This window comes from Mytilus galloprovincialis, chromosome 3 (genome assembly GCF_965363235.1).
Source record: "Mytilus galloprovincialis chromosome 3, xbMytGall1.hap1.1, whole genome shotgun sequence".
Lineage (NCBI taxonomy): Eukaryota > Metazoa > Mollusca > Bivalvia > Mytilida > Mytilidae > Mytilus > Mytilus galloprovincialis.
In genome coordinates this window covers 10,496,110-10,523,629 of record NC_134840.1, presented here as the reverse complement: position 1 = coordinate 10,523,629, position 27,520 = coordinate 10,496,110, and the positions used below count along the sequence as shown (strand labels likewise).

Here is a 27,520-nt window from a genome sequence, read left to right as displayed (position 1 = left end):
TAGGGGTACAACAGTCAACTTTGTGTTATAACCTTAATCATATATAAACAAACAAATATGTAACAAAAACGCACAAAATGGCATAAAGTCAAAGCATATTAGCAAAAATAAAGACAAAAATACACAAATTTACCATACTGCAATAACACAAGGACAGGATGCATAAGTACAGAGGCACGTCATATATTTATATGCATCAAAGAAACATAAAAAGTCATGCAAAGCACCATAGAAAAAAAATCAAAATCAAAATACAAAATTGTTTTACAATAGAACAAGAACGGGATGTATAAGTACAGAGCCACGTTATATGTATCAAATAAACACCAAAATGCATAAAGACAAAGCACATTAGCAAAAATGAAAGACAAGAATATGAGAATTATCATAGAAAAATAACACAATGAGCCAAGTCAAACAGATATCAGTAAAAGTTATGTACATAAAGACAATAAAAGAATAGTATAACATGTTATTAAGATGATAAACAACATCAATACCCAAAATCTATACCTCACGATTATTGTTTATTATTTTTGAAATTGTTACGGAACATTTATCAACAAGATCTTGGTACCTTCCGATGAACTTTGTTTTTAGAAAAAAAATGACGAGACGTTCTTTGACATACCCCGGGTTTGTCAACTTTCTGCTTAGACACTGGTGACATTTTACAAAGTCTGAGAAGGAGCTGCAAGCTCTGGAATACCGAATAAGTTCGGAAATGTATTACTCATATACAGGTGAAGTTGGTGTATTGCTACTAAGGTGGGGATAATTGATCGTTTCAAAATCAAAATCATCTCGTTTGTCATAGATTCTAGTACTTAGATTATCGTGTATGTCAAATTCGAGGTATAGTTCTTAAAATGAGGCAGAGGAAGCTGTGTTTGTTGTTTCTGTAATTTCAAGCATCAAGGTTATTTTAATGGAATCCAATCAGAAACGTTTGGATTATTAATGAAAAGAACATCATCCATATATATGAAAGTCAAATTAATTGACCTGGCTTATTTGATCTTCTGATTTTTGACAAATGTCTGAAAAAACTCCGACTCATTTTAAAAAAAAAGGTCGGCAAGGAGAGGCGCACAGTTCGTGCCCATATGAATGCCGACAATTTGTTGAAAAGTCTCTCTCTAAATTCAACAAATATGTTATCAAGAAAAAAACTCCAGCAAACTGATCACTGATCTCTGAGTAGCATATTTTAATAAGGTCACATGAATATTGATAAAAAAAGTAAAATGTTCCGTTTCATAAATACACCAGCAATGTGTTTTTGTTTATTTGACATATTTGGGTCAAGCTAACTGTTTATATCAACAAAATTGTATTTTAAAATCCGGTTTTTTAATACTTAAAACAAAAAGAAACATACTTTAAAGGAAAACTTTTCAAATAGTTATCAGTTTCAAAATTTGTATTGAAAAATGCACACTGTATTTAATATTCATATATAAATTCAGATAAATATATTCTCAACAACAAAATGACTCATAATTTTCTTTGGAGTATATTTTTAAATGCACAGAACATTTTAATTGATTGAAATGAATCAAATTGTGAACTCCACATTTTTGAAGTCATAAAAACAAGTTTGTGAAAACATTTTTTTTTTTAATTTCGGACCATATATTAACTTAAATTCAATCTACAGTAACTCAAAATTACCATCTCTCTAAAAAAAAACAAGGTGATTCCCTGTCACCATCATATTTTTACTGCGTGTAGAGCTACAAGGTATAATTATACGGAATAATGAAAAAAATCACAATAAATGACTCAGGGTATCTTATTTAACAATATACAAATGAAACTTCTCTTATACTTGATGGATCAACAAAATATTTAGATGCATCTCTCCTTACCCTAGATAAATATACAGATTTTTCAGGTCTTATATAAATTTAGACAAGACAAAGGTTGTTTAGATAGGGAAGAAAGGTTTAGTCAAGAAACTATGTGTTTTGAGCGGGGATTTGACACTTCTTGGGATAAATTTCTCAGTGTATCTTATTGAAATTGAAAATTAAAGTTATGACCCCAAGATGAAAGGAATTCAAAATATAACAACTTGGATATAACAAATACTCTCACTAATGAAAAAGAATAACAGTGATAAAAACACTATGATATCAAAATTAAACCATCTATTCCTTCGAACAATGTATAACAAAAACAATAAACTGTAAACCTACTGTAGATGGTATGATGGGGAGCATTATCTATTTTGTTAAGCATAATATGCCAATATTTCTAAACACAGCGCCTCAAATATGGCATATTTAGGCTGAGTTGGGAACAGTCAACACTGAAAATAAAATACTTCTTTTTGAATAAAGGTCTATATAGACTGTAAAAGTTTAATAAAGGTCTATATAGACTGTACAAGTTTAATAAAGGTCTATATAGACTGTACAAGTTTAATAAAGGTCTATATAGACTGTAGAAGTTGAATAAAGGTCTATATAGACTGTACAAGTTGAATAAAGGTCTATATAGACTGCACAAGTTTAATAAAGGTCTATATAGACTGTACACGTTTAATAAAGGTCTATATAGACTGTAAAAGTTTAATAAAGGTCTATATAGACTTACAAGTTTAATAAAGGTCTATATAGACTGTAAAAGTTTAATAAAGGTCTATATAGACTGTAAGAGTTTAATAAAGGTCTATATAGACTGTAACAGTTGAATAAAGGTCTATATAGACTGTAAGAGTTTAATAAAGGTCTATATAGACTGTAAGAGTTTAATAAAGGTCTATATAGTCTGTAAAAGTTTAATAAAGGTCTATACAGACTGTAAGAGTTGAATAAAGGTCTATACAGACTGTAAGAGTTTAATAAAGGTCTATACAGACTGTACAAGTTTGATAAAGGTCTATATAGACTGTAAGAGTTTAATAAAGGTCTATATAGACTGTAAGAGTTTAATAAAGGTCTATATAGACTGTAAAAGTTTAATAAAGGTCTATATAGACTGTAAAAGTTTAATAAAGGTCTATATAGACTGTAAAAGTTTAATAAAGGTCTATATAGACTGTAAAAGTTTAATAAAGGTCTTTATAGACTGTAAAAGTTTAATAAAGGTCTATATAGACTGTAAAAGTTTAATAAAGGTCTATATAAACTGTAAAAGTTTAATAAAGGTCTATATAAACTGTAAAAGTTTAATAAAGGTCTATATAAACTGTAAAAGTTTGATAAAGGTCTATATAGACTGTAAAAGTTTGATAAAGGTCTATATAGACTGTAAAAGTTTGATAAAGGTCTATATAAACTGTAAAAGTTTAATAAAGGTCTATATAGACTGTAAAAGTTTAATGAAGGTCTATATAGACTGTAAGAGTTTAATGAAGGTCTATATAGACTGTACAAGTTGAATAAAGGTCTATATAGACTGCACAAGTTTAATAAAGGTCTATATAGACTGTACAAGTTTAATAAAGGTCTATATAGACTGTAAAAGTTTAATAAAGGTCTATATAGACTGTAGAAGTTGAATAAAGGTCTATATAGACTGTAAAAGTTTAATAAAGCTCTATATAGACTGTAAGAGTTTAATAAAGGTCTATATAGACTGTAACAGTTGAATAAAGGTCTATATAGACTGTAAGAGTTTAATAAAGGTCTATATAGACTGTAAGAGTTTAATAAAGGTCTATATAGACTGTAAAAGTTTGATAAAGGTCTATACAGACTGTAAGAGTTGAATAAAGGTCTATACAGACTGTAAGAGTTGAATTAAGGTCTATACAGACTGTAAGAGTTTAATAAAGGTCTATACAGACTGTAAGAGTTTAATAAAGGTCTATATAGACTGTAAGAGTTTAATAAAGGTCTATATAGACTGTAAAAATGTAATAAAGGTCTATATAGACTGTAAAAGTTTAATAAAGGTCTTTATAAACTGTAAAAGTTTAATAAAGGTCTATATAGACTGTAAAAGTTTAATAAAGGTCTATATAAACTGTAAAAGTTTAATAAAGGTCTATATAAACTGTAAAAGTTTAATAAAGGTCTATATAAACTGTAAAAGTTTAATAAAGGTCTATATAAACTGTAAAAGTTTGATAAAGGTCTATATAGACTGTAAAAGTTTGATAAAGGTCTATATAGACTGTAAAAGTTTGATAAAGGTCTATATAGACTGTAAAAGTTTAATAAAGGTCTATATAGACTGCAACAGTTTAATGAAGGTCTATATAGACTGTAAGAGTTTAATGAAGGTCTATATAGACTGTAAAAGTTTGATAAAGGTCTATATAAACTGTAAAAGTTTGATAAAGGTCTATATAGACTGTAAAAGTTTAATAAAGGTCTATATAGACTGTAAAGGTTTAATAAAGGTCTATATAAACTGTAAAAGTTTAATAAAGGTCTATATAGACTGTAAGAGTTTAATAAAGGTCTATATAGACTGTAACAGTTTAATGAAGGTCTATATAGACTGTAAAAGTTTGATAAAGGTCTATATAGACTGTAAAAGTTTAATAAAGGTCTATATAGACTGTAAAAGTTTAATAAAGGTCTATATAGACTGTAAAGGTTTAATAAAGGTCTATATAAACTGTAAAAGTTTAATAAAGGTCTATATAGACTGTAAGAGTTTAATAAAGGTCTATATAGACTGTAAGAGTTTAATAAAGGTCTATATAGACTGTAAAAGTTTAATAAAGGTCTATATAGACTTTACAAGAGAGGTGGAAGATACCAAAGAAAATTCATGACAAACTGGTGACAAGGAAACTGGTATAAAGTAAACAACAGTTTACAAAACACAATGTACAAAAGATGGAGCAACATCATGCACATGTACCTTATAAAAATAAAGCTTAAGGGGATCTCATATGCTCTAGAATCGTCTAGAATATGACAGTTGATATCAATTCGTTTGGTGTGTTTGAACTTTTAATTATGCCATTTGATTAGGCACTTTCCGTTTTGAATTTTGCTCGGAGTTCAAAGTGGTTGTGATTTTACTTTTTACATCTTTGTGTTGTCTTCTATATGGAGGATTACTGTACTGGCAATCATAGTCACTCTCCCTATTTCCATACTGTTGTGGATCGTTTGTCAAAGGATTCTTTTGATGTTTTGTATCCAGAAAGAATCTATTAAAAAATCTTCTCATAAACATATATTACTTTATTGCTAATTAACTGCAATGATATATTCATGTTACCTTTCTCAAGCACTGTCCATGTTATAGTTGTCATTCTTTCATCTTTTAATGTCAACTCAGATCAATAAGAGGCAACAATCAAATTTCAATAACAAACAAATATAATAAAAACAAATTCAAAGTTCACGAATCCAAACGGAGCGGATCCTTTGAAAGGAAAAACATGCTTCACATTGTATTATGAATCCAGACTAAGTAAAATGCTTCGTTATGGAATAGAACACAATCAGTAGATGTACAGATCAGACGACTATTCGGGTATTTGAATTTAGAACCGGTAATATTGTCACTCAAGAGTTGGAACATAGACACTGTGTGTCAAATGACCAAATCGTTATGGTAACCGTAAGTTATTTACGGGGAAGGGGATCGCTTCCTATATGAAGTGTATGAAATGGTTTTCTCAATTTTAGAATACGTCAAATATATCAATGGTTTATGATTTTGTTATGAAATATTTTCATGGACTGTGTGATTTTTACAAGACTTCAATATATGAATAGGGTATTTTTGAGGTCCTAGTCGTACGTGTAAACCCAAAATCCCGTTACGTCCGTTCAAAATTGTTTTCCATTCGATAGAGGTGTTTGAGACTTTAATTTTGTCTTTAGATGAAGGATTTTCTGTTTGGAATTTTCCTTTTAGTTCGGTTTATTTACTTTTAAATCGCGCGAACCAACCAGTCGAGATATGAAATATTGCCATCTATTTTAATTAATTATTTACAGTTAAACTTACTGTCACCATGAATATAAGTAGGCAAATTAACTTTCCTATACAAAATAATATGATTTGCTATACGATATTATAAAATTCATTTATTGAGAATGGTATTAATGTACTAGTATATTTAACAGATTAAAAGAAAGTTATTTAGTGTAATTATCTCGGTTTTACTGGAATAAATTGTAAAGTTCAGTCTATGGAAGAAGCGATTCGATAAAAACTTTTCTTATATCAACGAGCGATATTGTCTTATATCAACGAGTTGCATTGTGGGAAATTTCAGACGAATGTAAGCATTTGTAAGAAGAAAGGTAGATTTCTCGGTATAAAGTAATGACTTTTTTCTTAAAACAGGTTGACATTTAACACGACATATGTCTGCTGTATAATTTCCATGAATTATTTTATGTAATAATAACAAGCAAGGTGTAGTTAAACAAGAAGATTGAATTGTTGAATAAATGAAACATAAATGCACAATTTGTCATTTGTAGATGTACACATTCAATAAATATCACGTAGCAAATTCAGTGGAATGCAATTGAGATGAATTCAATTATTTGCTAAGCCAAAATCACCTATAAGTCAAAGATACTGCAATATTTTATTACATCAATGGGATGTTTGTCTTATATCATAGCGATATTTTTTTAATATCAAACATTTATGAATGTGATACTTTTCTAATATAACTGCTATAGTTTTCTAATATAAAATGAATACGATGACACGTCACAATGCATGTCAAGAAAACCGCAAACATAATTCACAAACTTAGTTCATGACCGGCTTAATGTTTGAGGATCATTATCACTAAAACTTCGTATCTGTAACAAAATTAACGCTTACATGAACTTATCATTTCGAAAATAATGCTTGACCCTATTGATAGTTGAAAGTGTTAACAACCTGTTCAGTCTATTGTTTTCAATCACATGGTTTAACCGACCAATTCTATTTGAAGTGATGATGCAATGGCGGAATTTATATGCGGTTGTAAATAGCCTGCCGACCTATTAGATTCTTATATAGGTCAAGTGGTGGATCCAAGGGGGGGGGGGGGTCCGGGGGTTGGAAACTCCCTTTTTTGGCCGATCAATGCATTTGAATGGGGACACATGGTTGGACCCCCCCCCCCGTTTATCCTGGGTTAGGAACCCCCTTTTGAAAACGGCTGGATCCACCATTGAGGTCACACTGCTATAGCCTATCCACATGGGTAATATCGAAATAGACAAAATATATCATTACTTAAATGAAAAAAAACATTCATTCAAACAATCCAATCCAATACAGCTCCAAATAACAATGAATATTCAAATGGTAAAATAAATATTCCAAACGAATTAAAATGTATAAATGCTGATGTCCCGAACTTTGAAGATACAAACTGAGTAGCCTCAAACTATAAATTGAACAACTTCAGATACAACGAAAATCAAAAATTTTGTCAAACAGAAAATGTGTTTATTATTAACATAGAAAAAAATATTGACAAGGTTCTTTTTGGATATCAAAGACTTTTCCCGTTGGTAAATCGATATCTCTATGAACTTAATCAGCTTGCCGCATGGACGCTCTTTTACATCGTAAGGGGCATTTCTATGGTTGGGTTGTTGTCTCTTTGACACATTCCCCATTTCCATTCTCAATTTTACTAATATTGATATAAGAAAAACACCGCTATGATATTTTAAAAGTACCGCATTGATATTAGATATAATAGCATTTGTATATTTATGTATATAAGAAAAACACAGCACTTCAAATTTTACACGGACATAAACGTTTGCTTCTAACTAACTTCTGAATAGATATTTAGACTCAATTGTTGTTTATACTTGAACAATAAGTTTTAAAGTTGGTATTTTCTTAATTTTTCGTTGCCGAAAACAACATTTTTCGCATGGAATGTCTGCATATTTACAATTGATATTAGACAATATCGCTATGTGATATAAGAAAAGTTTTTATCGATTCGCTTCTTTCATAGACTGAACTTTAAAAGTTAACAAGCAGCATATTAAGAGACGCAACCAAGCTATAGTCTCTTGATAATAAGGAAATTCTAATGTGACATTTATCATTTCAGTATATTCACATCAGTTTCAAACTTTAAAGGGAAGTCACAGGTCAAATGTATGCCTTCACAATGAAATCATCAATTAGTAAACATGTATTGGTATTAAAACAAATAGCAATAAATTGAAAAAATATATTAAAAATACTAATCATTTGAAACTCGTTTTATAATCAGCATTATATCTCTATTTCCCCAATACCAAAATAAATTAAAAAGGTGAGCGCAGTATCCGTCGTCAATGAGACAAATAATCTGTGTTGTGAAATAAAAGAGGCTGACGCTGTTCAGTAATGATTGGGTGGCTTACATTCACCGTACATCAAACGATAAGTGACTCACGCGACCAAATAATTGCTTGCTTTTCAAAACACAATCTCTCCGGTAATGTTAATCTTTTATGCCATTTTCTATACAAAATAATCCTTACAACAGACAATACATGACAAAATGCTCTTCATTTTGCATTTACTATATTTAGAGTTAGAATTTACATGACAATTGCTGCATGTCTATAAGGAACCGGTTTTATATACGAAACACTTAGTCTCCTTCCTTTAAAGTTCATGTGACTCCCTTAATTTTTATTTCTGACCGTAATTTGTCTTTCTCTAATCGATTTACGAGATTTGAATATATTAAGTTAACTTCAGTTGCCTTAAATTAATTCAACACGTGTACTGATAATACCTATATAATAGTTTCTCAACCTGGATTAAATTATCAAAGTTTTAAGGCCACACGAGTATACCTAATGACTTGTATTAGATTTGTACCGAGTGAGCTCGTAACCTTTGATAATAACATTTCCTGGGACAGAATTTTTCATTTTAAATTAATTAATTTTATATTTTTTTGTTGTTTTCACAGATTTTGTCTTTGGAATATACGAGAAAACATCACCAATGTAAAACAATAATTTACATCTATGAAAATTGGTTGTTGTGTAACGTTTTATATGTTGATATAACGGAAGTATTATATCTAATATCTTTATACTATACTCTATGTAAAATAGCAGAGGGGTGTTTAACTTTAATCAGATATACGATTTCAAAACTGTATATAAGAAATCATTTTCATTGTCAGGTTTCAGCAAGATAATGGTCCGAGACCACAATTATTTCGTAGTGCATTTCTTTTAAAACATAAATGATAATAAAAACAATCCCACCTGCGCTTTATCAAAGAAACTTTTACAGTGTGTTGTACTACTTTGGGACAAATTGTATTAAAATTATAAAAAAACTTCATCGGTTCTAACTCAAAATATGGACAATTTTATGTTTAGGGCGACTTGAAATTTTTTGACAGCTTCCGAAGTGCTAATTTTAAACCTTTTTCGGCTGGACCAAATCACTACTTTCCTTTAAAATTCTGGACCCAATTTTTTTACAGTGTAATTCCCCACCCTACTTGCAATTTGAGGCTTTGAACATGGAGAAATAATTTTGGAAGGGGTATAAAAATTAATGGCTAGTAACCCACTGTCAACACTAGGGACTACATTTGTGACAATTGTGGTCTCGGACCTAATAGCCGTTTACACTCAATATTGTTTTGTTCTATCAATGAATATATAATGTCTCAAGATAACTATTAATACTTCCTCGACAATTGCATGAACTTCATTCTGTAATTTAATATTTTTTTGTCTTCTTTTATTGCATAGGCGAGTGCGAGGGTGGTAACTTTTTATTTGTAGTTATTAGATAGATATAGAAAGATGTGGTATGAGTGCCAATGAAACAACTCTCCAACCAAGTAACAATTTATTAAAAAAAACATTATAGGTCTTATCTATATAAAAACGAGAAACGAGAAACCCTTATGAACCACATAGACAGACGACAACCAATGAACATCAGATTCTGCCTTCGGACAGGTGCAAACAATTGCAGCGGGATTACACGTGTTAATGGTACCAAACCTTCTCCCTTTTCTGAAATAACAGTATAACGTCACAACATAGAAAGACACACTATAAAATATCCATTGGAAGGCTTAACTCAATCAAAAAACGTAATTACACAAATTAAAACACAATGAACGAATAAATACAATGCAAATACATAATTAATAAAAACAAAAATAAGAGATGAATAATTAAGGTAAAAGGTAAATAACTAGGTTCAAACTAAGGTAAAAGTTGTTAAGTATACTTCTTCTTCTGTTTTTATAATCTTACGTTTAGGAATATCAAGAAATGTCTTGTATATTAAAAAATTAATCTAAAACTTATTACATATAAAACTGTACAATAGAATTCATTACAACATTATAACAAATACTTTTGCATGTCTTATAATACAGTTTTCAATACAGAATTGTTCACAAAAATAATAAACCCTTTTTATCCGTTTTAAAATTCCTTCTGATGTTCTTCTAGTTCTTTATTTAAGGAAAACCATCAACTTCCTTAGGATTACTTTTCGGCGCATGCCAGTCTAAGGTTGTTTTGAGTTAATTTGTTAAAACTAACATCATCTAAGTCATAGTTTAACACTTGCACCTCATTATTTTCCAAAAGGAACGACGAAAATCTTTATTGGTATAAGCATAGATGATAGGGTTAAGGGTTGAGTTTAAGTATGTCATCCAAAACATCACTGTATATAGTAACGGTGGAACCAGATCGGGATGGAACGCATATATATCCCATGTCACGTAAAACGGAAACCAAAATGTAAGATAACTCAAAACTACATATGACAAGGTGATAAAAATCTTTCTCTCTGATTTGTTATACTTGACATCATTTGTTGGTTCATTGGTGCATCGATTTCCACCTTGCGTTCTCTGCGTAGTTTGAGATGATGACGTTGACGTCTGCTGGTCTGGAGCAACAGGTCGATAATCTTGTGAACTACTTATGAATACAATCTGGTTATTTGTAACGTTTTTATCAGGTGACTTTGTGGTATCGTTTGAGGAATGATTTTGTGTACTCTTGTTTATTGGGAGATCTTCTATTTTACTGTAAATACTGGTGACTGTGATATTCGAGTGTTGTTCATTTATGGTAGACCTGGCGTTCAAATGAATCTTAGGTTTAATTTTCCCTCTTTTTCGCATTACAGTCAAAACTTTAACGTAAGAAATGATCATAAGGGCGCATGGTAAATAATGCCCTATCACATCTACTACAATTATAAACTCCCTGTTTTCGTTTGGTTCCCAAATACATGAATATTCTTCGTTATGCTTCAGTCGATCTCCAATAAATGGTGGAGTCCATATCGTAACCACAATAACCCTGAAATGAAGAAAAAAACATAAAACATAAACGATTTGGAATTTATTTAAACCTTATAATTAGAGCCATCTAAAACATAGTACAGTGATATTTTGATTAATCTTCATGACCTTTAAACAACAGTTATTGTATGGAATAGTCAATCTGGAGAATTTTCAAACATCTCTCTGTAAACTATCATCAAGGGCTATATTCAATATATACAGAAATCATAAAAAAATAGTACATCATGATATATAGCGTTAGACTGAAATGGTGAATCGTTTGTTCATCTTTTTTATCTTGATCTCGAATTTCCTTTTGAAAAAGAACATTTGTGGTATGTAAGTCTTCATCTTTTTTTATTGACTCGATATTAAATGTATTCTTATAAATTCGAATGCTTCAAAAATTTGTACCACCTAAGAAAGGATATGAGTGATATTGAAACTTTTCAAAAGTTATTAGTGAATCAAAGATTGATTTGATGGTATACAATACAATGATTTTTTGCCGCTTGTGCTCAATATCTACAATGGCAATTGACAATTGAGTGTAAAACTGTATTCACATGAAATATTTCTAGTGTGATCAAACATTTGCTTAAGCTAAACGATCTGGATCTGGAACGTCCAACTGTATAGGTTGCACTTTGTAAATACAGCTGTTTTGACAAACCACGGAGATATTCATTGATATTTTGTTTTGTTTCCTTGTTCCAAGATATGATCTCTATGTTTCATCTCATAGACACATACCTTGAGAATGTTACTAGTACATAACACATGCTTGCGGCGAATTTTGAGGAGGACATAAAGCGAAGGGAGGGGTAATACAGTATTTAAGGATAAGTTTAAACTCTCAGAGGTTTGGGGCATGCATATACATGTTAAAAATATGTCCTACAGCCTTGTTTTGACCTGTGAAATATAGTAGTGCATATCAACTTTCCATTCCAGGATATAATGTTCAAGGAACTTCATGGTAAAAGTGGCTCAGTTAAAGTCGTAAACGAAGTTCCTATGGGAAATTGCATTGTCTATATTTACAGAAATGCAATCTAGATCTTTTAAATTATTAAGATCATGGACATTTTAATGTGAGTGAATGATCTAATGTCTATGCTTTTTGTCAAATTTTGATATAATAATGGCCGAGATTCGGCTTAAGAATGTACTATGCGTTCTATGTATAAAAAAAATGTAATAACTGAAATACCAAACTATTTTACTTTTTCAATGTACTACTTTGCATTTGTTGTACTTTAAATTGGTTGTCCAACAAGTTCTGGCGTAGTATTATTAATGTACGAAGAATATAAAAATATGTTTGAAATACGCACAAAAAATCAAAAAATGATAGTTCAATCTTTTATTATATATGTTGTACAAAATCAGTTTGTTTTTTAAAATGTACCATGAAAACATGCAAATCCATAAGAAAATAAAAAGACAACACCATGACCCAAACGACGGGAAGATATACAACATAAAAATTACCTAGACTAAATAAAGGCAACAGTAGTATACCGGTGTTGAAAAGTCATAAATAAATTGGGAAAAAAACAAAGACAGGTAACAACTTTAAACCGACGGAACCACGTCAACTATTACAGGAAAATAAAGGAACAACAGGATCACTGAAGTGAGCAAAAAAAGGGGTATTTCATAATTTGTCATTATGGCAAGAAAACAAATGATTAACGTAAGATATTCAGTTACTGCATTTAATGATATTTTGGTTTCAGTGAACATTGGTTTCCAGAACACAGAGATTGATTTTAAACAATAAATGAAACTAACACCATATAGTGTGTGCTTAGTTTCAAATAAAATGTTTCTACTTCTTTCTTTCTTTCTTTCGTAAAAAATAAAAGGGTCTACTTGTTTCTTTCTTTCTGCCTTTCATTCGTTTTCATTCCTTCTATATTTTTTCCTTTCCATCCTTCTTTCTTTTTTTCTTTCTTTACTAATTCACTAATTTGTTTATTTAAATATTCATAAAAGCGATTAAAAGTCATTGTTTGGGGGTCAAACCTTCAAAGTTTAATATCATATAATAATGGTTAGTAAACGTGTTACTGACATTAGTAACTAACAATTATTGTACAATACGAAAGTATTCGTTTGTTTTGGGGATCTTTGTAACATGTGTTTACATCTTTGAAATGACATCTTGTATATATAAGCATATTATAGAAACAAAGAGAATATTCCTATTCATTACGACTAAACTTGAAAATTGCGAAAATGAAAAACTAAATTGATATAAAGACATTTTAAGAAGATAATTAATTTCATACAAAATATCGCCCATGGTAATTGATTCGTAAGTAGCCGTTAAAGGGACTATAGATACTTAATTGTTTGGGCAATGTATACGTGCATATTCTCAGATAAAAAAAACATGCAATATCGTCTGGAGAATACGAAATATAGATTTTCATTGAAATGCCATAGAAATATACAAAATCAACAATAAAAAATATAATACAGAGAAATGAAAATTGATATGAGTGATAATCAGTTAGGTATATAATAATTATTGACGATCTCCTGTAATCCTATTTAATATCAGGATTTAATCAGGTCTTTCAACTTTTGAGTGGAAAGTCCTTTTTAACTTTGTTGTAATTGCTAGTATTATTAAAAAAAAAAAACTTTTGATTTTTTTCTGATTTTTTTGTTCAGTCTATTTATTGTTTGTTCTTGCGCTGTATTTGTTGTTTGTTCTTGCGCTGTATTTATTGTTTGTTCTTGCGCTGTATTTGTTGTTTGTTCTTGCGCTGTATTTATTGTTTGTTCTTGCGCTGTATTTGTTGTTTGTTCTTGCGCTGTATTTGTTGTTTGTTCTTGCGCTGTATTTGTTGTTTGTTCTTGCGCTGTATTTATTGTTTGTTCTTGCGCTGTATTTGTTGTTTGTTCTTGCGCTGTATTTGTTGTTTGTTCTTGCGCTGTATTTGTTGTTTGTTCTTGCGATGTATTTGTTGTTTCAAAAGATGTCGCTTAAATATTTTGTAAATGATAATAGTACATTCTACATGCTTTGGAAACTGATCCTCTTTAACGAACACTTTTATTTGGGAGAGTTATATCCCCGAACACTGTTTTTCTTGTTTTAACTATACATTCGCACCATAAAAGAAAGAGAGAAATTTATTCTTACACATTGCTCGTTATATTCTTTTTTGGATTCTTATTGCTTCTCTTCCGTAACCTTATACGATACCAACAACATATATATGCACTAAAATGTAAGGGTCGAAACATATATAATTGGTTGAAAGGGTTCGTCGAAAACATTAAATCGGAATTTCCTCCCTTATTAAGCTTGGAGGTCATTGCTTTATGATTTTAATATTAAGGTAAGGGTATTACAACTTCACTTTCCAGTGCATGAAAAGATGCAGGAAAATAAAATTGTCTGATTATTGCACTGCATTTAATGTAAATTCATGGTATACCACCTTCTTGGATTGTACAATCGCCATAAATAATCGGTTTAGATTTTTTCCAAGTCTGGAAATTTGTAGACAGATTTGCAATTTATCGGTTAGACTGTTTATTTATAGAAAAATAAATTATTGTTGATTTATTGCATTATCCAAAATGTTTAAATAGATACCAAGTATTTTTGTTTTTAGAATAATTTTTCAACTTTGCAATTTCAGGGGGGATAACTCTTTTAGTAAAAGTTTTTATACTGGTCTGAAAGGGATATTTTTGTGGTGACACAACTTGTTTTCCTTTTATCGTTTCAAGCATATTATAAAACCTATCTTTTCATATTTCATTTCAAAATTTTATCAATCTGTTTTTTAATGAACAATCTAAGCAAATATGGATTAATTCGTACTACCCGTAGCTTGAAAAATAGCACTGTGACACATACTTTTTATTTTATTTTTGGAAAAAGCATAGAAAAATCTTTATTTTGGCAAAGTACGTCTATATAAATGTAACAAAAGTTTGGCATCTTTTTCAGAAATTAAACAAGGCCGAGGGAAGGATCTCGGGGTCGGATGAAAATAACAAACAGAAATTAGAAAAATGAAGTTTTGACCTCAAGGTTGATTGACCCTTTTTTTTTTCGTGGCAAGGTGTGCATGAAATCATTTTAAAACACCACTAAATGCATATGTACATGGAAAAAATCTACGTTGTTTTTTGGAATAACAAATTTTGAAGATTAGCCTATTGAGATGGCAATTACAGGACCACAACCTTAGTTTGTAACTCGTCATCGATAATTCTTACAAAAGTACAGAAGCATATTAAATTCGTTATGAAGAAAGTTAAAGTCGTCAAAAATATGAATGAACAAATGACTCAAACTAATACAGTTTACCACAACTAAACGGAATTTAAAAAAAGGAGCATCGACTTAAATCCCATGGATGTGAAGTTGGTTCAATATTCAAAATGATAAAACATTTCTATTAAAAAAAGAAATCCTTATAACAATTTGTTTTTCTTTAATCTATTTTGTTTAATGTTCATATTATGAACATTCCACGTCGAAATTGTTTACATTCGATTTATAATAACAGTCATGACAGTAAATAATGAATTTCATTATTCGATTTCAAAATTCAACATTCGATTTGAACATTCACGTTCGATTTCAATACTAGTATTCAACTTGCAAATTGTTTTCCATCATCCTATGTCAATTCCTACTGTGTTAAAATGATCATAATCTTTTCTTCATCATTTTAATCTTTAATCTGAACTATGAACATCAAACGATTAAAACTGAAGAAGAAGAAACTTAGATGCGTGATGTATACCTGCAAACAATAAATCTCATTACATTCTTCAGGCAAATGGTTCTTTTTAGGTCCTCTTAACTCTAATCAAGTGAACATGCATAAATTCTAAAGCTTTTGAAATCAACTCGGATGATTTTTTTTCTTTTAATCATTATGTTTTGTGCTTTCGGTAAGTAATATGACTATTGAATATAGAATGACAGGCTTGATGTTTATTCATTTACTAAACAGAAAGGTGAGAGAAAAAAAATGATTAGGTTTGGTATTCTATCCCTGAAAACTTTCTGTGCTTATTTTGTGAATAAAAGAAATGTCAGATAAACACCAAAGAGATATCAACATAACAGTTCAGACACAATACAAAAGAGGGTCACAGTACTATCAAAAATAAACACGTTCTTTAAACTGAAATAAAAAATTGCAAACAAAGGAATGTTGAATGTAGAACATTGAATTTTTGAACCAACTTCACATTTTTTTCAAATAACGAACAGGATATAAATGACGAACAAAGCATATATTCAAAAAATGAAGATAATATCAAAACAGAATGCATGTATAGTAAAAAAATTTAAGCAAAATAACTAAATATTTAGATATATCCCAAAATAAAGTTTATGTTGTCTTCAGCTAGTAAAAATCCCGAGATTTCACTTAAAACATGAACTTCCAAACCGATAAAACAAAGGCGAAAGATATCAGAGGCACATGTAACCTCATTAGTCGAAAATAAACTGACAACGCCATGGCTAAAAAAAAGAAACAGACAAATAAGAGTACACATACATTTTGTAATACAACACAGAAATCGAAAGACTAAGCAACACAAACCTACAAAAAACTGAGGGTTATCTCAGGTGCTGATTCTGCTCCACCTGTGGCACTCGTTATGTTGCTGATGTTAGTACAAACCAGGTAATAAGTCTAATTTGGTGGTTTGAATTCGGGAAAAGAGACAGGATTGTAGTTACGACATTAAGAACATATTCCTCAGTTATTTGTGTAACGGATATTTCATAACGACCAAACAACTCGTGATGGCGTCCGTACAACGTACGCAGGTATAATTGTAATTTCACCATTTTAAACAATTGGTTTAATAGATTTCTCGTCAGCTGCAACCTTCTATCAAGGAAATAATAATAGGTAATACAAACCAAGGAATATCGTATCAACTGGGATATATATTCTCCGTAAGTCGTTAAGTGTTGAATTGACCCTCATTGTCAATTTCTAGATGTTAGTTAAGATATGATGAACAGCTGTATCTTTTGTATACTTTATCTCATGTTCGATGGGATAGATCCGTTCAACACAGTCACCAAATTCTTAGTGAGGGAACATCATCTATATAGCGGATACTGATTACTTCATTTATCGCAATCCTGTATTAAGTCAACCTCACATGAATGAAGGGACAAGTCAGCAAGATAAGGAACACAGTTTGTTCCCATGTGATTGCCGATTGGTTGTTGAAAAAAACGTCCTTAAAACGGTCCATGAAATATACCAAACTACGGCTTAAATCTGATAAAACAAAGTCCGAAGTAACCGTTTTTGGAATCTTCATGTTCAATTATGTATCATCCGTGTAAAATAAAGTGCTTGTACACAACTTTGGATACTAGCACTACATATTGAAAACAGCTAAACACTAATTTCAAAATGCAATAACTTGATTTGTTTTATTTGTTTTAATAGAATCTACAAATCACCATTCTTAAAAAAAATTTAAAAATATTTGGCCTAAAGTTTTAGAGCAGACGAAATATAAAAGTATATCAAACTAAATGAAAATATCAGAAAAATTAAGAAATGTACATATGTATGCTTCTCCCTGGTATTAATAAGTTTTGATATATTGAAACTATTCGATTATTCGTCTTTTACGAATTAAAATTGGCAAATTATTCACTTACGTATAAGGAAACGAAAATTCACAATCAAAGGTAGCATTAACCATAGTAAAATTACATTAAATGCATTAAGGTATTGTTTCTTGATGACGTGAATGCGCTAGTAGATTATGTTAGTCATATATCATAAAATGCGTATGCACAAGCAACGGAATTTAAATTTTTAATTTCTCTTCTTTACATTTTTGTTCCATTCAGTCATTATCGAATACAAAGCATGTCAGGTTCCCACGTTATTAAGTATACAGCTATACATCATAGTGTACGTCTAGTATAAATACAAAGAAACTTTTAAAGGTATTCTATTTATATTGAAGTCTAAGAATTAATAAACCATTCAAGTTTTCTCGACATAAATATCTACATAAAATTGAGAATGGATATGGGGAATGTGTCAAAGAGACAACAACCCGACCATAGAGACGTGACGCACGGTATTGCGTCTCAAGACGTAACATGTATAATTGACAAATGTGACGCCATATATACTAACTTTGACATTTTGTTATCAAGAGCGGAAAACCTACTCAATCGACTTTTATCAAATAAATACAATAAGCTGAAGATATGTTTCAAAATTTATCATGTATAAGGCAATTAAGTAAGGATCGTTTTTATTTTCTGATCTGTAATAGGATGAAAACAAAAGCAAATTTTTCCAATTTTATTTTGGATAGGATACATAGCAACCTTTAAAAAAAATCTTGCTCCCGGAGGGACACATGAAAACAAAAATATAGCTGAACATTTTTTTGACAAATTGAACATAAACACTTATGGTATTTATTTCATAAAAATGGGTCTTATAATAATTCAGCAATATTTCTTTTTATAAGGATTTTAGTTGAAATGGTTTTATTTTAGATTAAACTCACTTTTGTTCAATATTTGTATGTGTCTGTGCGAGTTTTCAGACTAGTTATCTATCTTTTTAGCACTGATGGTTTTATTTTACAAATACGTATTTATTTAATTCTTTAAAAATTATAAGACCATTGTACCTTGGATTCCAATCGGTTTCTAATCTATAAAGGTGTTTTAGATTTGCGTGAAAACTTTTAACCATAAGAAATTATTCCTCGGCCCTTCCCCCCTTTTCCCCTATGTCTATAAAGGGTTTATTCCTTATGTTTGTGTGTTTTTCTAATCTGAGTGTTATTTTGATTCAGCAGACCATTTTGGAATCAACATTTCCCGGCATCATTTTAACTGCCTAAACAGTTCGTAAATAGTGTGTATTTGTATAAAAGACGCCACTGTGCAGAAACGTCAAAACGACGCCCTTGGACATAATGGCTAGACATAGGGAATGCTTTCCGAAAAAAATTGTACGGTCATCATGTTTGTGAAAACACTCGACTCATTTAGCCATTTGTATGAACTTATAGTTTGTATCTTCTAAATATGTTAGTTTTGTATTACAAATGCACATTTAGTATTTATACAACATGTTTCACCTAAGGAATGGACAAAAATTACGTTTGGACATAGTGGCTAGACATTCGATTTTTAAACATTCTGCTTCAAGAAAACGGTTTTTTTTTACATTTGAAACATTGGAAATGTTTATCTTTTACAGAACTTTCTATTGAGTATAGTTTTAATATGGTTTTATTACTTTAGAGGGATAATAATAAAACTGAAATGTTGATAAACTTTCCTCATAACACATTAAGACAGGTTCCTCTGCTGAATATTTCGTTGAAGGCTTGCTTCAAATTTCAGCCAATACCAAAAAAACGGTTATGATGTTATAATATAAATCTATTAGGAAGCTGATATACTAAATTTCGCAGATTTTATGTGCAAAATTACAACGATACATAGAAAAATGCATTTTATTTAATTTGAAATGTTACGCCGGACATGCAATTTTTAACGTAAAAGTAAGATTTGTCTGTTCAATAAAATAAATGTATGGTGCAAAAATTTATAGAATTAACTTGAAACAAGAAAAACATGTCCGGGCCTTTCTGTTGATATATGGATGTTGGTGATTTTATTTTGTATAGGCAAATGGTTGCTGTTCTTAAATCATATGATAACGTAATTTTAATCCGAACGCATTACCGTGCGTAACGTCAGAGCAGACAACAATAGAAGGTCACCAACAGGTCTTCAATGCAGCGAGAAATACCCGCACCCGAGGGCGTCCTTCAGCTAGCCCCTAAACAAATATATATACTAGTTCAGTGATAATGAACGCCATACTAAACTCCAAATTGTACACAAGAAACTAAAATTAAAAATAATACAAGACTAACAAAGGCCAGAGGCTCCTGACTTGGGACAGGCGCAAAAATACGGCGGGGGTTAAACATGTTTATGAGATCTCACCCCCTATACCAATAGCCAATGCAGAAAAGTAAACGATGTTTAGATTGACTTGGTTTATTTTTATTATCAACTATGGCTTTAAAAAAAGCTCCTTAAAGGCGATTTCATCAAATCGAGTGTCGATTGTTTTTGTCAATGGTAATAGCCGTATTGTAATTGTAACTTTTTTGGATTCGAGTGTCACTGATGAGTCTTTTGTAGACGAAACATGCGTCTGGCGAATATACAAAATTCAGTTCTGGTATCTATGATGAGTTTATTTATGAACTTTCGCTTGGGTGGTCACAGTTTAAAATAGTTAACTCTAAAGGTTTGAAAAGTCAAAATAAGATAATGCAACAGTGAATAGGTAATACACGTCAATATTTAAAAAACGGTTAAAAACAGGCTAATAAACCGTTCCTTTAAACGCATGCATCGTCTATATATTTAGACTAAAAAAAGTAAAATTACAAAAATACTGAACTCCCTAATCAAACGGCAAAATCAAAAATTCAAACACATCAAACGAACGGATAACATAGATCTGTCATTTTCCTGACTCGGTATAGACATTTTCGTGTGTAGAAAATGGTAGATTGAACCTGGTTTTATAGCGCTAAACCTCTCACTTGTACGACAGTCGTATGAAATTCCATTATATTGACAACGATGCGTGAACAAAACAAACAGACAAAATGGGTGAAAATGTCAAAGCAGTCAACATTGTGTTATAAAGTGCGTTCGTATAAAAAAAAAACAGTTGAAAGATAAAATCAGGGGGTACCAAAAACTAATAATCCAAAAGAGCTAAGGCAATGTAGGCTTAGTGTCAAGTTAGTTTAAATTGTAGAGTAAATGTTTTATACTTACCATACAATGGCAATCATAATGATCGTCTTCTTAATTGATGAATTATTGCGGTAATGGATGGGCCATGTGACCGACCAGAATCTGTCAATAGAAATGGCCGTCAAGGTGAAAACCGAAGCAAAAGTCATGGCATAGTCGGCATATATCCAAAAGGCACACATGGCTGGTCCAAAAGGCCAGTATCCTAAAACTGTATCTATCATGTAAAACGTCATGGCTGTTATAGCTACTAAAAAGTCCGTTATTGCTAGATTGAATATAAAATAGTTGAAAGCTTCCTTTCGTAACTTTGACTCTATTATGAAAGCTAACAAAACAAAAAAGTTTCCTATTATAGTCACGAGTACTAAAGCGGTAAGTATAATAATAATGGCTATATTCTTACTAGAAGGAACAAATTCTGGAAGTTCTTCAGTTTTGTTGCTCATATTTTTTCCAGTTGCAGGCAGCTTCCTTTGTCTTACTTGCTTAGCTCAAACCACTTTCGATTGTTTATAAACTAGTTAAAACGATGTTTTCTTTCAAAAATAATTTTCAATTCTCCATTCGTTAAAATGTAATGCAGACTACAGCTCTATTACTTTTTTCTATAGCACGAATTGAGGTGAAATGTTGATCCTCCTATGAGTTCAGTGAAATAGGTAACTTCTGTCTTTTAGATCCGTACACTGATCGATTCTGTTCCGGAACTGTTTTCCTTTGGTGACACCAATATTATTGTAGAGTAGTATGTGGATCGGAGCTGGAACTGCCGGGAATTTTGATTATGATGCTGTTAATTATTGGTTTTCTAGATATAAAGTGAAATAATAAAAGTTCGGAAATACTTTTATACCTGAGCTTATTGATCAAACAGACTTGTATTCATTATCCTTCCAAAGGATGTTTAATATTGTAAATTAGTTTCTTTGAAAATGTCGTCATTTCCCATTAGAAAAAACAATTTTATTATTATTGAATGAACTTTTAATTCGAACCAAAATTTATAAACGAGAATTTCATATGTTTTCCAGAAGATGATGTTATAAACAATAGAATAACACAACTTTTGTTTTGATAAAGACACTGTAAAGGAGTACGAAGATAATAAACAAGAAACAAATCATATAATGAAGAAAAAAATTGCCAATTAATTGTAAGTTATCAGTATAAAGGAAGTAAAAAAAAAAAATTTAAATCAATATATTTTTCCTAACGATGAGAATCTCTACACTTTGATGTTTATGACAGTGAAAATAATAAGTGGTATAATGACAAGTGGGATATCTTTCCACCAGAGACCAAATATGTATGGATCATATTTTTAACAACGGTTTTGTTACAATGAATTAGAATATCATGCTTGGCATTTGTTAAGAATGATATGCAGCAAACTACTTAAATGTTGACATAGTATTCCTCATCTAAAATTTTGGTTTCGATAGCTTAAAGCCTTTTGTGATAAGTATCAATTTCAATACAACACAAGATACCAAGAAAAAGGGAAAAAGGAGGGGGGGGGGGGTAAAAGATGAACTTACAAATTGACGATCAACAGTAAAAACCTACGTCTAAAGAAAATACAGGTATCAGTCCACACGATATTACACACAGAACTAAAGATTTTATTAGTAAATTTAGCTGTACCTTTAGAAAAACGATATTTCATATTCTAAATTAAACGGTAATATTGTACTAAAACACAGAACTCGCTATATCATCCGTGTTAACTTGTCTAACTTTTAGGCAAACTTATTAGTAAAGGTTATCTTACCAATATTGTAAAAGAGGGGCGAAATATACCAGAGTGACATTCAAACTCATTCGATCGAAAACAAACTGACAACGCCATGGCTTAAAAAGAAAAAAGACAAACAGACAAATAATAGTACACAAGACACAACATAGAAAACTAAATTTGTGATTAGATCTATGAATGTAGTTATAAAACCACACAATTATTTTATTAATTATTATTACTTTTACTGTTAAATCTGTTTTCTGTTATATCTACTTAACGTGACTCTAAATTTATGTATGCCGTCATACTCTGAACGACAAAATTATTTTTATGTCTACCTGTGCGAATTTCAAACGCGCAATTTTACACCAGTACTGAAAACGTTCTATCCTTAATGGGTAGACTTTACATAGATAAATAAGTCGTATAAGAAAAACAAAATGAGTATGTTAAATTCGTTACATTTGTTGTTTTTATAGTGATATTAAGATGATAACACAATATTGACTGCTGTACCCCTATTTTTGACATTTTTTACTCTTTGAGTATGTTTGTTTTGTTCATGCATCGTTGACAATGTAATGGAATTTGATACGACTGTCATACAAGTGAAAGGTTTAGCTAGCTATAAAATCCATCATTTTCTACATTAGAGAATGCCTGTACCAAGTCAGGAATATGACAGTTGTTATCCATTCGTTTGATGTGTTTGGACTTTTGATTTTGCCTTTTGATTTTGGATTTTCCTTTTTGAATTTTCCTCGGAGTTCAGTATTTTTGTGTTTTTACTTTTAACAATGACACAAATATCAATTTTGTCATCAGCAAATTAAAACATAACTAAATTTGTATTCTTGTCAAACATTTTTGGGGGATTTATATATACACATCCACGTTCATTTTCTATATAGAGATTACTCTATCTAGGTATTACATTATACTTATTTATTAAAAGGTTAATTCCCGACTATCATTCTGTTGATACTTTTATTTTTGGCACGTCTCTTTATATTTAATATATGACTATAAATTTTCACTTCTGTTCTTGGTTTTTGTAAAAAAATATTTCCGAACTCCATTACTGTATACAATACAACAAAATTATTTTTATTTACCTGCGTACATTATTTTATTTGGCGGTATTTTGTCAACAAGGTTATGGTTGTCCTTCTGATATTGTTTAACATATCACCCCTTTTATTAATTTTGTATTAACATTAATATTGTTTCATAGATCATTTTTTTCGTTCAGTGTATCTTAACTTAATTATATGTTTTTGATTGAATAAACCTTTGATTATCCCGTTTGAATGATTTCACACCAGTCATTCTTTTGAGCCCTTTATAGCTTTACACCAATGCTAGGTGTTGCAACTGTTTTACTCTGGGTTTTGTACCAGGGTCGTTTCTCTGTATACAACCAAGGCGTAACAATTGCTAGCTTTCATATAATAAATTGGATGTTCGGGTACTCTATACACCTAGATGATGGGCTTCAAGCATGAGTAGGGTTTTGGTATTAGACGATATGTGCCAAGGATGATAAGTTTGCTATTTGACGTCCCTATTTGGTATAAGGCTTTACTTAATATGACAGTTTTAATTATCTAATTTTACATAGCCAGTGCTTTCTAAAAATCACGGCGTATCCACTGCTTACTAAACTACTTTGATTATAACAAATTCTTCACCTTTTAGCAAATGCTTCTCCCTGAAACTACATTTTCTGCAGCAGATATTATTACTTATACACTTAGTTCCTTATTCAGGAACACCGCTTACAATTCTTATTCAGAATTATATAGATACTTAATCTCCCCTTAACCTGCATGGTCGTTTTGACTTCTAAACTCAGAACAATCTAATCTGAGAAAACCTTGGTTTATATACTAAATTGTAGACTCGTTTGAAAACAATACACGGGTCCAAAACGACTTTTTCCCTAAAACGTTTTACAACACCTTAGCATAACTGTTGGAATTTACAACTTTGTTCTAAAATAAGCAAGAAACGGGTAAATTTACAAATTCATCACATTGCTTTACATAATTAGAACAATCTTTTGCCGCATTTCTTAAAAGAAAGGGTCGGATCAAAGTCAATATTTAGCCCCGTAAATTTCAAAAATAGTAAAATTACTCAAACCTTTCCAAATTATGTTAATGTCATTGATAAATGAACAAATGAATATAATCTAGACTTTAGTGCGGACAAGTCACTTGTTATGTCACTCTAATGTCAGAAATATATATAAGTTTACATTACAACTATATGCACAATTTGTTGACAAATTGAATATGAGCAGCATTCAAAAGGATATGTGACACACATTTATACCAATTCAATACAAAAGACACTTTTATTTGTGTGCTGTTTCCTTCAAGGTAAGTGTATTTGTTATTGTTAAAACACGTGGTCCGAGTACACAGTTATCTCCCTTTACGAATATAGTCCTTAGTGTGGACAGTGTGTTACTTGTCAATTTTTGTTATACCCCTTCCAAATTTATTTCTCCATGTTTTATGCCTCATATAGCAAGTTGGGGGTGAAATGACACTGTAAAAAAATTTGAGTCATAAATATTAATGTAAAGTAGTGATTAGGTCCAGCTGAAAAAGGTCAAAAATTAGCACTTCAGAAGCTGTCAAAAGATTTCAAGACCCCCTTAACATAAAATTGTCCATATTTTGAGTTAGAGCTGATGAAGTTTTCTATAATTTTGATATAATTTGTCCCAAAAGTAGTACAACACACTGTAAAAATATTATTGAGAAAGCGCAGGTGGGATTTTTTTTAATTTTCATTTATTGTCTAAAAGAAATGCACTACGAAATAACTGTGTACTCGGACCACGTGTATGTTTCAAAATTTGTGCAGGCTGTGACAGTCACTTAGATATGTGATATTGCCTCTTAGCTATTGTATGTATGATTGTTAAGACATTAGTGTAGGCGTGTGCATGCTGTGCGTTGCTATTGATTTTGTCGTTTAAGGGCATACGATACAGTTACAGGGAATGTAATGACGTTGCTAACGTAAAATGTTATTTTCGCGACGTCAAACTCTGACATATCGGGAAAAGATGCATTTGTCGACTGATTTTTATCATTCAAACTGATTTAATTTGAAAACGAGTGCATGGACCCCTATTTTTTAAAACAGCAATTTGTTTCATTTTGCAAGGAGATTATATGACCCAAATTTTATAAAACTGTAAATAGCGCAATTTTTTAAATTTTGATAAGCATGCAGCAAAAAATGACGTTTTTTACTCTATTCATGAACATTTGATAAATATAGAGTTATTTCGGAATAAAAAGTGCATAATTTTTAATGATACTTATAAAATACAGAAATTACCGATTATTTAACAAAAACCATTTTGTGTTTATCTTTTAAAACAAAAAAGTTATGTCTTTCTTTCGAAAAAGAAAATACGGACACAAATCTGAATTTTGAGCAAATATACAAAATTTCGAACTCATTTTACTCAAAAAGTAGCACATGAAGGTATATTTTTTATTACATATTTGATTTAATGAGGTAAAAAAAAAGCCTATATGCAAATTTTCATCAACTTGTAAATACAGGTTCAATACTGTATCGTATGCCCTTAATTCCACTATTACCTTCATTTTACATACTATTCTAATACTTTCTTAGTTGCAACTTTTTATTGACGTGACACATTTTTACTTTAGGTAGAGAGAATTACAGATAAGACCGATTGTCTAAGAAACCAAATATTTGTGATTTTACAATTACTAACATTCCAATTGATCCCAAGATTATACCTGAACAACTACATCGCAAGCGCAGTAGGGAACAATGCTTGAACGTTTTAATATTAAACAAATTTCATGGAAAACAGCATTTTTTAGAGAATAATTCGCTAAACATATCATGTATTGTAAATCAAATATAGTTTTGTTTCATTGGATTGCTGTTTCTTGCATGTATGTCTCGGATCTCCTTTCAATAAGACATATTTCTATTAGTTATAATAATGTATTATATGCAAAGGAGTAGGTCCGGTAAGACCCCTTTTTGGCCCCAAAATATAGCAGTTTTACAAAACTGTTAAAATGTAAACTTTTAAATATATATTGGACAGTAGAATGCTTCTGCTACATAAATATTGGTTGTTTTTGGCAATACAATGCACATATATCGAGTACTAGCACCATTAAGTCACGCTAAATTACTGAAATCTTCACAATTCTATCATTTTAGGTAAATTTTAGACGGTTTTCGTGTAAAACGAAAGTGGCCGCATTCGTGTTCATCCTTAATATTGAAATGTAAGTTGTATTTTATGATAATACATAACATACATAAAGATTTTGGATGAACACGGATGCGGCCACTTTCATTTTTGACAAAAACTATCTAAAAAGTGACATTTTTCGACATATTTGGTAGATTTTTCATATTTGAGCTTGAATCGGATTGTTTTCAATGACTAAATCAGTTTAAATCTTTTACATAAACTAATTGATTCAAATGAAATAGACACTTAAGTGTTTAAAAAGAGGTCAAATTCATTCGTCAGATGAACTTGAAATTTGAGGCCAAAATTGATCCTTACCGGACCTACTCCTTTCGAGTTTCTGAAATATGATTTAAGCAAAATATGCAAAAAAGCTCCTTAAATATGTTACCACAAATATTGATGAATGGGACCAAAACAAAC

The 27,520-nt window shown here is 30.6% G+C and overlaps 1 protein-coding gene across 1 annotated transcript; it reads right to left on the bottom strand.

The window, feature by feature from the left end:
• Positions 1 to 10,453: 10,453 nt before the first annotated feature.
• LOC143069862 (alpha-2A adrenergic receptor-like) lies at positions 10,454 to 12,018 on the bottom strand. The gene is made up of 2 exons (XM_076244667.1): positions 11,990 to 12,018; positions 10,454 to 11,252 (listed from the first exon to the last, which is right to left on the bottom strand). Exons 1-2 carry the CDS (start codon positions 12,016 to 12,018, stop codon positions 10,496 to 10,498), a joined length of 786 nt encoding a protein of 261 aa, XP_076100782.1. The 3' UTR covers positions 10,454 to 10,495.
• Positions 12,019 to 27,520: the final 15,502 nt, after the last annotated feature.

Coding starts and splice junctions, on each gene's coding strand:
- LOC143069862 (XM_076244667.1), bottom strand. CDS start 12,018: ATGTGTTATGTACTAGTAACATTCTCAAG. Junction 11,253..11,989: donor GTACTAGTAACATTCTCAAG/GTATGTGTCTAT, acceptor TCTTCATTTCAG/GGTTATTGTGGTTACGATAT.